A 17,687-nucleotide genomic window follows, 5' to 3' on the forward strand; every position below is an offset into this window, starting at 1 on the left:
AACAAGGAGGCTGAAGAGCCGCATGCGGCTCCGGAGCTGCAGGTTGCAGACCCCTGCCCTAGGGCATACATTTATTTTAGAATTATGGAGCATTTTTTTCTTCTTAACTTAGGGGATAGGTGTCCTGCAGTCCTAACAAGTTTTCCAAAAGCATAAGAATGCACAAGACACAGGACAGATTTGGACTGAATTTTTTGCTAGATCTTTTTGCTAGATCCAATTCACTTATTTAACAGATATAGCACACACTTTTTCTGTAAATTTACCAGACCTGGTAGGAGATAATAAAAGAAGTTTAATGTTATGATATTTATATACTTTACGTAGTCATATGAATGGGGATGATAAAAGTCAGGGTTTTGCAGAATAGGGTTCACTATAACTTAGGTGATAGAAGTTTTAGCAACTTAAAGGTTCTTATTTTTTGGAAGCAGCAAACTAATAGGACAGAGTGATTATATATTTTTTAATAATTTACATAGCACAGTGTGTGAGAAATTGAGTGTCTATAGTTTATATATTTTTTTAATTCATTTTCAACTTTGAACATTTTACACAAAGTACCACTGAGTGACACAGTATTGTATTTTTTATTTGACCTAACGTAAGGATGTGAGTTTATGGCTAACTGACACAATAAAGTTTTGCAGCACAACCAACAATGCCAAACAAATATACGTTGTTTTCTCTGTGACCTAAAAAGTACTTTATTTGTGGTTTGTTGTTGACACTTTTTGTTATACCAACCAAATATTTTTATTTTAGGTATACAATGTCTGAGAACTTGGTCTGAAAAGCACATTGTATACATGCATACATACATACATACATACATTTTTGTATCTATTACAACTCAGCCTACATCTGACCCTACAAATAACATTTTTTTTTTTAGCTCATATGTAAGAGCCTCTGCAAGGAAGTTAGAATAAGCGATAAATAAGAATAGGCAAAATTCGTAAATGCACTGTAATGATTGTGATAACTGGGGATTATATTAACAGCTCAACAAAACATTGGGTCTGATTTAATAAAGCTCTCCAAGACTGGAGAGGATACACTTTCATCAGTGAACCTAGGTGATCCAGCAAACCTGGAATGGATTTCCTAAAAGTGATTTGCTATTTCTTAGGAAATGTTTTGAATCCTGGACCAGATCCATTCCAGGTGTGCTGGATCACCCAGCTTTTTGGTCAATAGTGTATTGCTTTATAACTGCATAATTTCCCAAATATGTACCTAGAGATTCTACAGTCACCCTCCTCAACCATCGGCCAGACTTTCTCACTGATCATCAGTTTTGCCTTCTAACCCATCTTTACTGCTGTCAAACAGTCCATATTGTAGCACAATTGTAGAATTCTCCTTTTTGTACATTTTCTAAGTAAAAAGACCATTAATCTGGACTTTGTGCATGAAAAATGTTCTGCTTAACTTCATGACACCATATCTAAGTTTACATTCATATGGTCACCATGGTGGACCTGCTGCCCTCATTCAATCAAAGTTTGAATTGTGGAGGTTTTACCCCTGTTCTCACTAGCCAGCCTCCCTACCTACACCTCATAGTTGCCACTATGGTTGTTGCCACAATAGTTGTCACTGTTGGCTATTTTGGTACTCTCCCTTTTTTTGTAAAACTCATAACACCTGAAAAGAACATGGGTAAATTTTAAAGTGTCTCTAAAGGGAAAAAAAGGTACAGATTTTGTTTTATTTTCCAATAGTACAAACTATGCCTTTTATCTTTTTTGTACTATCTATGAAAGTACAGGGTACGAAAAGAAGTGTCTTTATGCAGGACACCATAGTATTTAGTCTCACTGAAAACATTTGATAATAAAATATAATCCAAGGTTTTGTAAGTGAAAACACTTGTCAGTTACTAACTTGCAGGTTTTTTTTTATAAATGTTGTATGAGTGCTATATTCACCCTATTTGTTGTGAAGTATTTTTGTGAGCAGCACAAGATTATGTTTGCTGGTTTGAGAGTTCTTCAATCTCAATTCCATTTTTTTAGCTAAACAAGCTCTGTGACTATGCCCATGTGTCTGTGCTGTAGTATGCTTGTGATCCTCAAACCTTTAGGCAGACATCCATAAATGATGTCCTTATAATATTGAAAATTACCACCCCCACAGCTGCAAATTGAAGTCCTCTAAGAACTATAAAGGCCATCTTCTATTCTTAATGCAGCTACTGAGATCTAGTTGTAGATCAATGATCAGAACATAACTTTATGGTAGCTCCAGTGGGAATTTATATCTTTAATAAATAAACTGCCTAACTTTACAGAGCTGGGCAAGTAAAATCTAATACATATTGCAAAGAACATAAATAGTATGTTTCCTTCCTACAACTTCAATAAGATGGATATTAGGTTTTGAGATTTATAAAGCAATTGCCTTACACAGGAAATGTCATTAAAATATTTGGCAGTTTGTAAACAAATTTCAAAAACTTCAAAAAAACTTTCTATAGTTTACAGTAGTATAGTGCTTTGTTAAATTAAACCTCTATATATCACAGAACTGCAAGTTGTCTTACATTTTGAAACTTAGCATATTTAATGCTTTTGTATTTAATTTTTATTTACTACCTTAATAAGACAATTCTAATAGGACTAGATATGAGAAGATATGAGAGAAATAAGAATAGAGAAAAAAATGACTCAGTGGCTCTCGTTTATTAAAGCTCTCCAAGACTGGAGAGGATACACTTTCATCTGTGAAGCTGGGTGATCCAGCAAACCTGGAATGGATTTCCTAAAAGTTATTTGCTATTTTTTAGCAAAAATTTTCAATCCTGGACCAGATCCATTCCAGGATTGCTGTGCTTGGAGAACTTTAATAAATCAGGCCCACTGAGTATAACCCCTTTTTTGTTCCATGGGTATATGATGACTTTGGTTAGCATAAGAGTAAACCTTAACAAATATTCGAAAGAATACAGGTGTTCTCTCAGTAAATATGTAAATACTTCCTTTATTAGCCCAGCAATGTCACATAGGATTATGCCTTGAATCCCTGTTTGGTGGGTAGGGGCTGGAAATACTATCTGAAATAGGTTCAAATTTGCCATCCACGTCACTTCTGCGACAATTTCCTTTACTTCCTGACCTGTAGACCTAGAACAAGTGTCCCATTTGAAAGATTTCCCATTTTGGTGGATTTACCCTTATATTTACTTTGACACTGGTGAACAAACAGGGACACGAAAAGTAGTAAAAGCCTGAAAGTGGTTCTAAATGCTTACCTGTCTGTCCGAATCAAAATTCTCTTTGCCTTTAGTTATGTTTTAACTATGAATTTTGCCCCACAAGAAATTGATATGTTGATTACCATTCATAAAGGAAACATTCACAAAAACATCATAAATTCTGTTGTGCTGTTCATTTTGTTGCATTTGTGCACTTAAGTACTGTACACAGAAATAATATTTTATTCTTTATAAGTCTCACACTGTAAAGGTTCTCATACATCCAGGCCATCATATATCTAGTAGTAGCTAGTTACATGTATGAAAATCTAAGGTCTAGGTCTAAGGTCTGGCTTGGACAAACTATAAAACAGCTTCAACATTACAGGAACAAATCCAGTTGAATGTGACTAACTACCACTGGATAAGCTCCACACTCTTTTCACCAACATGTTACTGTGATTCAGTACTGAGAATTCAAGCCAGAATACTTCAGACATGATTATGTTTGTATTATGTGCGTATGTCATTAAAATAGTTGTATGTTACAGCTATATGTAAATCCTCTACAACAGTGGTCCCCAACCCCGGGTTTGCTGCTACTGTCTGACAGGTGCGCTGTGGCTCTGGGCAGTGCACCCACTGGCGGGATCAAAAAAAGGACCCTGATTGGGGGGGCGCACTGGTCAGAGCCCCGGACCATGTTTCCCAGAGATATTGCAGGCTCAGATCTGCGATGGGAGAGTGGGCAGGTTATGGCATCATGATGTCACTCCGGGGGGAAATTTCTTCCCCTTTGAGTGACACATGGCTCCCCGCGCATGCACGGTCCGGAGTCTATGCATTTAGTGGTCCTCGAGCTCCAAAAGGTTGGGGACCACTGCTTTACAAAATGTGTAAAAAAAAAAGGTCTGTATTTGTTTTTCAGTGCACAAAGAAAACGCTCACAGGTGTAAAAGGTGTAAACTGGACACATATAACTAAGCATAGGGTAGCACATAATGGGATCAGTAGTACTGCTAGTTTAAAAAAGTCCTCCAAGAGTCTCTTTACCAGATCTGGTAAAAGATGGCAGCGCTTTTCAGGCCAAAGTATGTGTGGTCAAGGCCAGATCTCAGCTTTAGCAAAAGGCCTAACCTGTGAACAAATGGAATATTGTCCTGATTGCTCTAAAGCAGTAAACACTGGAGCACAGTAGTGTTTGAATGATAATATATATATAGCAATAAAATTACTTAAAATTTAAATTACAAATTTGATTATTTAATATTCCAATGTACATATAGTGGTAATTGTGCTGCACAGAGTTTTGAATACCTTATAAAAGAACCTATATAAATACACCTAAAACTGTAGCTCGCTTGATAAAGGGGGCCTAGATATGAGTTGCTTATATTACTGTTATTTGCAGAAAGTGATTAGGCTTACACCGGTCCTTGTGTCTAAGCTCATTGCTATTGCTACTAAAATTGTCTCAGATAATGCACAAGATTGGTGCACTCACCTGTGTTGTATTGAGGGGGTATTTAGGGGTTTCAAGAGCATCCTTGACTACTGATCGAATATTTTACAATATTTGACTATTATCAAAGATCGGATATATTACAACTTTCAAAACTACCAGGCTATGTATTTGGTACTTATGTTGTGGACAGCATCTATCTGGCAACTATGACCTGCAATGCCAAGTTTTTTTAAGGGGACTATGTATTTGCCTTGTTCATTTCATTTTTTGCAATTTCCTGAAGTCAGAATATTAGGATTCTATTTGGGAAGTAGAAAGCACAATCTGGATTGTCATAAATTTCATGAAATTCAATGTTTTGTAAAGAGCAAAAGGAAATTATTAGAAAAACTAGAAAATGTAAACTTTAAATATTACTAAACCCTCATATTTAAACACTGGATGTTCCACACAGAATTACAGTTCTGTATCTTTTACTTTTGTTTACTTTTTATTCCCAGCTCGATACACATGCAATATTCTGTATAGTTTATTCTTGTGTGATTACAAGTCATTTGTGCTTTCCTGAGTGATTTTGAAGATTAGGATACAATTGTAAAAGTTATTTTAGTCTCCCTAAATCTGAATCTTTCATTACCATTTGATCTAGTGACATTGCCATGAAGACCTTTGTTTAGGGATTTCCTGTTATAGGATGACAATGTTTTGTCCCTATATCACAATTGTACTCTTGTCTAGACATTTGGTGAAGACTATTATAGTGACTCTATTTAGAGTATATATATCTCATATGGGCATGGTAGGTATGGTCCACTGCCGTCACCATCAGAAAACCCACCTTGAGAAATACCACAGTTGCAGTGCATGCATATGGACAGGAAAAAAAAGATGAAGAATGCTTTTGCAAACGTGGGGCTCTATTTATAAAACAGGAAATCTGACACCACCCAAAAAATGTTTTTAGGTTGGGATCTATTACTGTCATCGAAACACATGGACCTGGAAGATTCCAACAAGGCAAGGTTTGAAGAAAAATCTGATTTCCTAAAAAGTACAAAAGAGACAAAAGGGGAAATGATTTTCTAAAAATACATTAAGTAGGTAATAAAGGGCACCATTTTATTTCCCTCCTTTAAAATAAAGAAAACAACATTATTTTAAATATACTGACATAATAAAGGATTTGTACATTTTGTTGCATATCCTTGTATTTTTGGTCATCTTGCTGTCACCAGCAGTGCAGGTTGTGTTTAAATATTGGCATTGGGCATTAATGTCAATTAATAATCATTTCTATTATGATTGCTTAAAGTAGGACTGAAGAGTTCTCTAGGACATCTCAGTTTATAATGAAGATTTCGTGGCATTACACATGGCAACAGGATATTTGACAAACTATGATATAATGCTGTGCAATATGATGTTAATATTAATCACTTTTTATGGGACCAGCAGTAGCTGACATAATACAAGTCCAGTTTTGTTGCTATACCAATCAAGTGAAGTGATTACTGAAGGGATTCCTTCATGAACGTTCATGCCAGGCTCTTTGCGATTTTTTTTTTTTTAAATACTTATCATTAAAACAGCTTCAGATTACTCATGCAATAAAAGCAAGCAAAATATGATCTCATCGACTTGGCTAAGATTCCCTTTTTTAACTGACTCTCAAGCAGAAATCTATGAAATGTATATAAAAATAATTTATAACAATATAATTGCCTTAGGATGCTAATTAAAGAGAACCACTGAGGACCAAGGAAAAACAGTCAGTGAAATTAGAATTTGTTAGTAGACAAACGTCATTCAATTAGCCATAGGGCATGTTTACCCCATCGAGTTGTGATAGCATTAGAATAGCGCATATTGTGCAATGCATTTGTTAACATTCACTTTGAATGGAACCTCAAAACATCTACAAAATGCATTAACACTGTACTTCAGCAAACGGCAACTCATTAATTACCTTTTTGAAATAATTGGACTTATGTAGAACTTAACTCACCCTAAAGCAAGGTGGTTTTAATGAACCCTTAAGCTCAGTTTTCCTAAATCCCCCCCCTCCCCCTAAATAGAACCCAAACAGTTCCTCACATGTTACACAAAAATTTAGGTTTAGGGTTAAAATCACTAATGAAATTTAAAAATTTCTATTTATGGGCTTTTGGTATACCTTAACATGCCTGCTTTACATGTATGTGGTTGATCTGCTTTATGGTAAATTGAGGTTTACCTAACACATCTTAAATGTGAATTTGCTGAATGAACCCTCTACCTCCAACTTTTTTTGCTTATGCAGTGTTACTTTTTAAATCAAGAATCAAACTAGCGGCCAGCTTTAAGCCAAAAATTCAACTAAATGAAATATAGTGAGGATCATTACCAATTTCTATTTCATCTCTTAACACAAAACAGCAGCTTTACACTAGATAGCCATTGCCTTGTGATAGTTGGTGTGTGATTGATTCAAACAGCTCAGTCTTTTCGTAAATCCTCTCTAAATCATCTCAATTCTTCTTGCTAGCTTTCTTAGTATTTTTTGTATGAACAGGAGAAAATAAATATCTTGGCTTTCCGTTTCTCATATTACCCATCAAATAAAGACCCCAACCAGCAGTGTATGTTTGTTGGTATTTACACCCATACACACACACAAAGGTTATAATTTCAGTAAATCTGAACAGCGGTTTACATGCTAGTATGATGAACAAAGCTGCTGCAATAACACCATAAAGCCAACTGCTGTGGCATTCCTTCCTAAAGTGAAATTTAAGTGCTTTTGATCAAACATTTATATACTGTGGTAGGAACACTGGCAATTACAATGTAGCTATTGTTATAGATGCTGGGAGAAGCAGTACCAGCAAAAAAAAGGGTGTCTGGAAAAACAGATAACTAAAAACATGTTGCTCCAGAAGTGAGGGGCCTGGGATGAGTAGACACCTTGTAAATAAATGAGTGTTTAGTGCAACTGCGTCATAATCCTCTGTTGAGGCAGCAACGCTTTCGGTATATAATATACTCCTAGCCGCTCTCTTTGTTCCTCCAATGACCTACTAATCACTTCCTCGCTCATGACCTCGTCACATGCACGGCTTCAAGACTTCAACACATGCCTCCCCCTCCTCTTTGGAACTCTCTTCCTCGTCACATTAGGCTTGCTTCCACCTTCTGCACATTTAAAAGAGCCCATAAAAACCATCTTTTCACACTTACCAACCTATCTTCTTCTGTCTCCTAAACCATTACTGTTTACCAACATTTCCTTTCCCTCTTCTATTGTGTGCTACGTCCTCCACCTATTACATTGTAACCTCTTTTGGGCAGGCTTCTCTTCCACTCCTGTGTAATTGTGTGTATCTGTCGTTTGTAACCCCTGTTTATTGTACAGCATGGTTGTACAGGTATGACTGGTAGTTTGTCCTGGAGTAGACGGTCCACCAAATTAAAGTTATAATCCGACCGATGATAAAAGTGATCTCCAAAATTATATCACAGGCAATTTGATGAGAATGCATCTACAAATGGAAGGAGATTGCACTAATTAAAACTGCATTGAAAATGAGCCAAAAAATCTATTGCTGTCAAAAAAGAAAATTAGAGCTATACTACAGTTTGCCATGGAATATAAAGGGAAAGTTCAGATCTTTCTTTAAAATGTGCTGAACTGATATATCCATACCAACTTTGAAGCATGGTGAGAAAAATATTAAAGTCTGGGGTTGCATTGGTTTTTCAGGCCTAAACAGCTTGCAGTCATAAAATCAACTAATAAATATATAAAAATGTGCATCATAAAAAGGCGAGGCCATCTGTGTTAAACTCTATTGATGCTGCATGAGTAACTGAATGAATTTTGTATAGAGAAATCAAAATTTCACAAGGTCAATGTCAGACATTGGTGGGAGGTTATGCAAATGCTTAGAGGATTTATTTCCGCTTACTGGAAAAATACCAGCTTCTAGGGCCATGGGTTTACTTACTTGTTTCACAACACATGCAATACTTTTATGAATAAATTACTAAATGCAAATTTTCCTTATTTTTTCATTAAAATAATCACCTTATCTGTAGGCATTGCTTCATTAATTTATTACTTGCCTGTTCAAACATTTTTAAAGAAGACAATCATTTCCATGAGGTGTACATACTTTTTTCACATGACTATATATTGACAGGCTGCTGCTGCATTCGTGGCACACAAATATTGATGTTTCTCTGTGCCTAATTTCTTCCTATTAGCCTTTAAATCTACAGCTGAATAGAGGTCACACACAGTGCTATACCCAGTTTTTGTTATTTACCTATTTACTGAGAGATATTGATGTTATGTTTTTCATTAACTTCATGGAATGTCCCAAGGTACTTACAGAAGCAGGCTGTTGGAAATACAAGGTGAAATGATTTGTTAATTCATTTTTCTCAGTGCTATACTTGTATTCCTGAGCACAATAGACTGGAGCGAATGAGTTTTATTAAAAGGTTTCAGGGCTGGTAAGATTTATTTTGCCTGTACATAAAGTACCAAAATATGTATATAAAGCTTTTCATTTATTAGATGCATTATTTTTAAACAGGCACCAAGGAACTTTTGTGAAACACTATGCTTTTGAATAGTCACTTGTGTAATACAGTTGAGAAATGTTGGTGTGTAATGTAAAACAAATAACCTTTATATATAGACCTTTAGGCCTTTAAACCAGCATTAGCATTTTGTTTTTTTTTGTTTTTTAGCATACATTAGCTCAATCACACCTCAGGCACTAAGCTTATGAACTATTTACTTAGTTACCTGTTTACAAGACATTAAAAAATATTTTCTGAAGTAAAATAGGAAACTTTAGGAACATCCGTCATTTATTTGTTGTTTCATGTTGGGATGCTAGGTCTTAGACACCCAATCAGCAAGTAAAACCCTACAGCAGGTATTACCTCCCCATCAAAAACCAAACAATACCTTTGCCTTGAAAGGGGCTTGAAAATATATATAGGTCTACTTTTAAAGTAGAAAGTTTACCTGCAGAATGGATGGGATAATAATGCCAGAAGCAATAATAATGGATAATGTTCAAACCTGTAGTTTGTCCTTCAGAGACATTCCACAACAATGACAAAAAGCCATTAAATGGTATAAAACGTTATCTTTTAGAGACTGATACAGCCATTTCATTTTTTTTTAACTTACAGTGAAAACAAAAAAACATCTTCAAAAAAGATAAAGAGTTTGGGGTTAAAAGTACCATTTCTGTGTTTGCAGATGACACCAAACTATGTAATGGAATTAAGTCCATACAGGATATCTATAATCTACAAGCAGACCTGGATGTACTGTTTGATTGGGCAGCCAAGTGGCAAATGACATTTAATATAGATAAATGTAAAATTATGCACTTGGGAGCTAACAACATGCATGATTCATACTGTCTAGGCGGGATACATTTGGGGGAGCCAGAAATTGAAAAGGATCTGGGGGTTCTGGTAGATCATAGACTTAATAACAGCATGCAATGCCAAGCTGCAATATCTAAAGCTAGTAAAGTACTTTCTTGTAATAAAAGAGGAATAGACTGCAGAGATGGAGACATTATCCTGCTCCTGTACAAAGCATTGGTCAGACCACATCTGGAATATGCAGTCCAGTTTTGGGCACCAGTTCACAAAAAGGACATTGTGGAATTGGAGAGAGTGCAGAGAAGGGCAACTAAATTATTAAAAGGATTGGAGGAGCTCAGCTATGAGGAGAGATTAGCTGAACTAAATCTGTTCTCCCTTGAGAAGAGACATTTAAGGGGGGATATGATCACCCTGTATAAATATAAATGGTCCATATAGCTCTTTTCCTAATTATTCACTTTAGGATCATTACAAAGGACAAGGGGGCACTCTTTGCGTCTGGAGGAAAATAAATATAATCTCCGGATAAGAAAGGGAAACCTAAAAGTAAGGAAGTAGTTTCAGCAAGTACTCTAGACTACTATAGATTGCTTAAAGAAAAAGCTGCATTCTAGAAGCACATCATTTAACTGGGCACTAAAGTTTTAAAGTAAGGACAAAAGAGACTGCTGATCCAGGAAACATCCGATTGCCTAACAGGATCAGGAAGGGATTTTTATCCCCGTTGGAGCAAATTGTTCGAGCAAAAAGTTTTTTTGCCTTCCTTTGAATCAGATATGTCTATAGGGTTTTATGTGGAATATGTTTATTTCCCTAGTGGTTGAACTCCATGGACTTAAATCTTTTTTCAGTCTAACTATGTAACTGTGTACTCAGGTGTTTACAAATTTCTTTCCAGGTAAGGGTTGGGGTACATGAGTAATCATCATTAGTTTTCCCTTTAATTTGTGATTGATGATTTTGGATCTTGGGAGCAAAAGTATTAATCAATGCTATGAAAACATCACATTTTATATGCATTTTTACACATTCCATTGTTAATGCACCTTAGTTGAACCTTAGTATGAATACAATAATTCTTATGTTTATACATTAAAAAAAAAAGACATGAAACATTCAAATAAATAGGATTTTTTATATACAAATTATAAAGAATTCTAGCACTTATGTAAAGAATGTAAGATGCTAAGCTCTATTATTTCATGATTAGGGTTTAGATACTCATCACAGATTCAGGGTAAAAAACAGACTGAGAAGGATAAACAAATTTATATTCCAAAAATAGCAAACAAATGGAAGCACCTGTATATAATGAAATATGTAACTTTTTTTATAAATATATTACAGGACAGTTGATACAAGATAAATCAGCATGTATGTGCACCACAACCACAAGCTTTAGTGACTGGAGTTATACCCATGTGGTTTCAGGCAGCACTTTCTATATCTTTCTGGCCTTACCCCTTTCATACCTCCAAGGAGCTCACATACATATCACTGGACTTTCTGGAGACATCTTTTGGCGCTTTCAAATTGGTCACTCCAACTGTACCAAGAAGTACCAATCTTATTGCATATAAAATGAAAAAAAAAACTGAAAACTCATTCTGTCAACATTTACAGCAGTTGAGCCATGACTTATTGTTAGTTAATTAAGATAAACCTTCACATATACAGTTATTTTTATTTGACCTTTTAACGCTAGGAACAATTAGTTAAAATTTGAATTTCTAAAACTGTAGCATATATGATGTGTTTTTTTTTACAAAAAAATCATAAATCATACAATTGCATGAAGGTTCATTCATTTCACTATAAATATAAATAGGATAGGAATGATAAATTCTATAGGACAGCGCCCCTCCTTTGATAATTATCACAATTTAGTTATGCAGCTGCTATATTATTTTAATTTAATTGCCCCTACTACAGATAGTTATGCTGACATTCTGGTATTTCATTTATACATTTTAGAGATCTTATAGATTGTCTAAAAATATCCTATAACATAGACATTTGTTGTATGTTCATATGTATGATCTTTCACACAAACAATTACAGATTTGATAGGAGGTTAAATTACATATTTATATATAAGAATATTTATATTACTTTCTTCTATCAAAAATTATTTTTGTTTATTATTAATTATTGCCTAAATTATGGTAATAGTTTATGATTGTCTGGTAGTGAGACTATAGAGGTTTCATAATATTTCTGTCTTTTCTCCATTGTTTTACCGTAGCTTTCCATGGAAATTTTGCTAAAAGCCATTCCATTAAAAACATTCTGATTCAGCACTATCTCAATTAAGAAGAGGAAGACAGTGCTAGGTACACAACCAAGAAAGGTTAGCTTCAACAGCTTTTCATTCTTTCTTTTTTATTTTACTTCATTAATTATTACAGCTCCACATTTGAGAGAACAGAACATTTGGAATCCTAGGCAATAACTGGAATGTCTTATTAATTATGTGTATTTTAGATAGAAAATGAACCATCGTTTGGCAAAAGAACAAGAGTCATAGTTTGCATTTGCTTGAACACATGATAAAACCCTATTCTTTCCCCAAGCTGAAAAATGCAAATACCTGGCACACACCTTATACTAGAATGACTGCTTGGGTGCTGGGTAATGAATGATGCTGTTACATGTATTTCAGGAACCAAATTAATGTATCTGGCATGTCAAAGTTGTTCAGGGAAAGCTCTTTTTAAGATACAATTAATATATCTATAGTATATACCCTCCCTAGCTGAGGAATACTCTGTATGTGTTGTTACAGGAAGAAGAAATGATTCCTACATCCCTAGAGTAGTGCTTTTACTTTTTGTCCATGTAAAACTAAGTAGAATGGTATGGAGGATGAAACAGCAAAGACAAGTGGTGTAATGATAATGATCACAGTGAAATAGAGCTAGGATTTCATGAATTCCTTATGATACCCAACATTAGATGCTTTATCTGAGAACTAACATAGCGTACAACTTATCAAAATGGAAATTCAATAATTGTTACTGTTATATAGGCACATACAATGTGTTTTTACAAAGCATAGTTATCTATGTGGTCCTATGAAAATGAAGAAATTCAAAGGTAACAGACCAGTTGTAAAAAAATGAAACAGGAAAGACATGTAGAAGATAGTGTGTAAAAAGCATCTAAGGGTAATTGGTATTAAGTAGCTAAACATTTATTTTCCTAATTACTTTTGAACTTGTTAAAAGTACTTTTTACTTGGCTCCAATGCCAGCTCATCTTTTCTCAGCCCATAGCCCAATTATGGCACCCAAGGCAGGAGCTTCTGTGTGTGCTATGACAACCTCAACATTGTGTGGAAAGTCATTATTAAAGTTGGAATTCTAAAAATGTTCTTTGAAATTTGGGAGAAATTCTACCTATAAAGCAAGGAAGCAATATTATGCTGCACACATTTTCACAATGTTAAGGCCACAGTGAAGTTGATTTTATTTACCTTTACCCTATATGTCTTTTTTAGGTAATAAATAACAGTTCGTCTAGTTTTATTTTTACAGCATTGATTTTAGAAAAAGATTGATGCAGTGTGTTTCCTTTTCATTTGAGACATAAAAATCAATAATTTTCCTGAAAGGTTTGACAAGTTCAATCTAATTCATGAGTGTTCTATACTCTGTGACATGCATTATATAAGTTTTGGTACATGTTCTTTATACCACTTTTTGGATAAGGTTTAAAATCTCCCTTTAGAAGTGGGGATGATGTACCATTCTCTGCTATGTAGGTTTTGAAGTGACTGAATGTCGGCACCTGTACCCATATATTCAAAGAGGAAGAAATATATTCAGGACATAATGTAATAAAATTAATTCTAGTAGCATGTAACCTCCAATTCAGCAATCTGCAAATCCATGTTTCAATAACTACCAACCTTGTAGGTCTGTTGTTTTTTTTTTTTAACCAATATTCCCGTTTTTATGTACTGATTCATTATTTTACTATGGCAGGTAGATAACAAATCTAGGGGCCACCTTTCCATACTGATACTAGTCTCTGTATATGAACCTTAGCCATGGTTGTTATAGGCAGAGCATATTCTTAGTGTGCTAAACTGGTACCCTGACACATTAGGTATATTTTGGAGACTGTTAAAAAAAAAATCCTGCTGCAGGCATGAATATAAGCCAACTAAGTCATCTGCACATGCTTGCAGGAACCTCTAAAATTTTGAAGCATCTGAATAGTGCTGGAGTTTTCAGTAATGTTTGCCTTATACACATTACTTTTGGCCCATCAATATGATAAGCCTACAATATTAACTAAAAAAAATGCTCAGGAAGCAGTAGTGGGCAGACAAGGATTACAGGTAGTCCTCAGGTTACATACAAGATAGGGACTGTAGGTTTGTTCTTAAGTTGAATTTGTTAGTAAGTCAGAACATGAACATTATTTTATAAAATGCAATCAGGACTGATGTTTGTCTCAATATAGTATTAGGCAGCGTGGTGTCAGTTACTGTATGAAATCCTCACTGTGAGTTAATCACAAACAAAGCAAAGAAAAATCTTTATAGAGCGTAGACATTGATTACCATCTAGAGCAAACTGTGCTTTGATATGCAGAAGGAAACAACTGCAGAGTTTGTCTTGGTCATTAAAGAGTTACAAGAGCTTGCAGAATGAGCAAGTCATGCGAACCGCCCCTCCCCCCATCAAGCCTTCTGCACACAGCGCGCAGCTGGGAAGCCCTGTTCGTATCTAGGAGGCGTCTGTATGTTGGATGTCCTTAACCTGGGGACTACCTGTATCTTTAGTAGTGTTTCTTACAGAAAATTACACGATCGATAGCAACATGAGATGCGTATAGAACTAAAGCAAGGAAATGGTGGGTTGGGATCACATATGACTATAAGCCCATCCAGCTATTCCAGTAATCATAGGTGTAATAACATAGTATCAAGGTTAGGCAACATGAATACACAGATCAAAAATGTTTTGCTACATCTAGTCTCTGTAAGAATACCTAAAGATATAGGTTGATTACCTCACAGGTTTAGCTGACCAATCACAGTTCAAAGATATTGGCAGCAAACTAAAACATCATATTTTAATGATTCATTAAACAAGATACTTTTTTTTTTCATTTGGAAGCAAAGAACATTTAAATGATAAAAATGTCTGATGTGTGTACAGTAACTATCCTTTAATCCTTTACAATTTGGATTTGTTATGTATTTCTGTTTGAAAATAAAGCATTATTTAAATCTTGTGCTACTATCTACATACTAAAACTGTCAAAATTATTACTTACTAGGTTATTACTTAGTAGATGCACAGCATTACTGGCTAAAGGGATCATCAAAATAAATCTGTACAATTTTTCTACATGGCTGCGCCAAGGCACATAGCTTCTAGCTAAAACATCTCATTTACATTATTTTCAGATCATTCAGGAATACATGCCATTAGCAATAGTAAAATGGTAATTACTAGTAACTGCATCCATTTCTCCCTTTGTTTTACAGAAAATATGTATTTTATATTTTAGCAGCTTGTCATGTCATGTGTGAATCACAAAGATGAGCACAGATAAAAATGAAGTAACCAACAAATCACAAAAATCTATTTATTCACCAATAATGAGTTTCTGGTACAGCTCATGTGAAGTGCAGTAAATCAATATAAAATGTTCTGTCATATATTTCAGTAATACACCTAATGTAGCTTAGTTGTGTATACAATGGTATTATAAATTAATTTCCATTATAAATATAGGGATATTCACAAGTAATATGGTTGTATGAAAAAGTTTACTTTTACAATACTTTTAATTTGATCCCTTATTTTATCTACAATACAATATTTGAAATATATACATAAAAAAAACAACAGTAAAATCAGACTTTAGAATTAACCACACTTCTGAGTGCATGCAAATCGAAATACTGAAACATATTTAAGTTTTTGGCAACCACTTAGAGGCACATAAAAAATCATTCTTTACTCCCTTAATCAATATTATGGCAAAATGTCCCAAAGTCTTTAAAATGATTGTTGCGCTTTATGATATGAGATGGGGATGATGAATAATAAAGGAATATGAATTCCTCACTTAGTAAGATTCATTAAACATGATTTTCTTAATTATAATAAATGTTTTTTAAACAGTCAAAAAATCAACTAATAATTTTTAGCACGTAAATAGCTCAGTGAATAATTTTACCTTTACTTGTCAATCATATTTAAGCAAATTATTTTTCCTTTACATATTTCAATTTTTTTTTTTTAAAAGCACTGATTAACCCTAATAATAACTTATGTGACCATATACTTTCCAAAGTAAATTTTCACATGTATTTAAAAATTCTTTATTGTTTTTTATTGCAGTATTTGAGTATTCAATGCAGCATGTCAATGTTCTTCTGAATTAGTGGGGAATATCTAAGTTGAATTTGTATGTAAGTCAGAACAGATACATTATTTTAATAGATGCAATTAGGACAGATGTTTGTCTCAACATATTATTAGGCAGCGTGGTGTCAGTTACTGTATAAAATACTCACTGTAAATCACAAACTAATCAAAAAAAATAAAACATCTTTATGCAGCCTAGACATTCATTAACTTCTGGAGCAAGCTGTGATTTGATATGCCAAAAGAAACAACTGGAGATTTTGTCTTGGTCATTAAAGAGTTACAAGATGCTGCAGAAAGAGCTCACCTCTAAGATCACCCACAACCTCAGCTGTGTTTGGCAAAAGATTTCTTCTGTAAGTCATGCAATCTGCCCCCCTCCAGCCTCCATTCTCCACACAGCGAGCAGGGAAACCCCGTTCGTATCTAGGAGGTATCCGTATGTCGGATGTCCTTAACCCAGGGACTACCTGCAATTAACTCTTGTATTGAAATCTCCAGATACAAATATGAAGTTTATTAAAATTATAAAATAATAAACGCTGTTCTGCCTTTATTGCGGGGACCCTCAACTTAACTTTGACCAACTTTTTATAAACCATCTTTCAGTTTATTTATTGTTGAGAAATACTAAAACTGAGCACTGAATTGAGGACCCATGGTCTAGTATTTAGATGGTTACGAGTAATACTTTCTTTTTTCTTTTTGAAAGGTCTGTCAAAATCACTTGGGCTTATTGAAGGCTACGGTGGCCGAGGAAAAGGTGGACTTCCAGCTACACTTACCCCTGAAGAAGAAGAGAAAGCCAAAGGACCACATGAAAAATATGGCTATAATTCCTACCTCAGTGAAAAAATATCACTGGATCGAGCTATACCAGACTACAGACCAACTAAGTAAGTCTGAAAATTAGCAATGTTTGCTGTTTATTGAAATACCTCTAAATTGTGGAATGGATTAACAAGAAGAGAATGGCAAAAGAAAAAAAAAGTGTGTGATGAAATTAGCAGTTTACACAACTAAGATTAAATTGTTTAAAGCTTCTAGGTATCAGTTTACATACCAAAATAAGGACTTTTTATTGTTGGTATGACCACCAAATTAGTTCTATACCTGCTAAAAATGTTCTTAGCCTGATATAAGAAACCTAAGAAATCACTACATATAAGGACTGGTATTCCGCAATTTACATGATCTTTTAGGGTTGAGTTATGTTTAATTAAATGCTTTAATATTA

General features: G+C 34.5%; 1 protein-coding gene across 1 annotated transcript in view; it reads left to right on the forward strand.

Annotated features, from left to right (window-relative positions):
* The window catches only part of GALNT17 (polypeptide N-acetylgalactosaminyltransferase 17), a 168,971-nt gene that overhangs the window by 37,160 nt on the left and 114,124 nt on the right, over positions 1–17,687 (forward strand). The window contains exon 2 of the mRNA XM_072415930.1: positions 17,163–17,346. Coding sequence (XP_072272031.1) covers positions 17,163–17,346 — 184 coding nt within the window. The remainder of the gene's footprint in view (positions 1–17,162; positions 17,347–17,687) is intronic.

This window comes from Pyxicephalus adspersus, chromosome 1 (assembly GCF_032062135.1).
Source record: "Pyxicephalus adspersus chromosome 1, UCB_Pads_2.0, whole genome shotgun sequence".
In the NCBI taxonomy this organism is placed as follows: domain Eukaryota; kingdom Metazoa; phylum Chordata; class Amphibia; order Anura; family Pyxicephalidae; genus Pyxicephalus; species Pyxicephalus adspersus.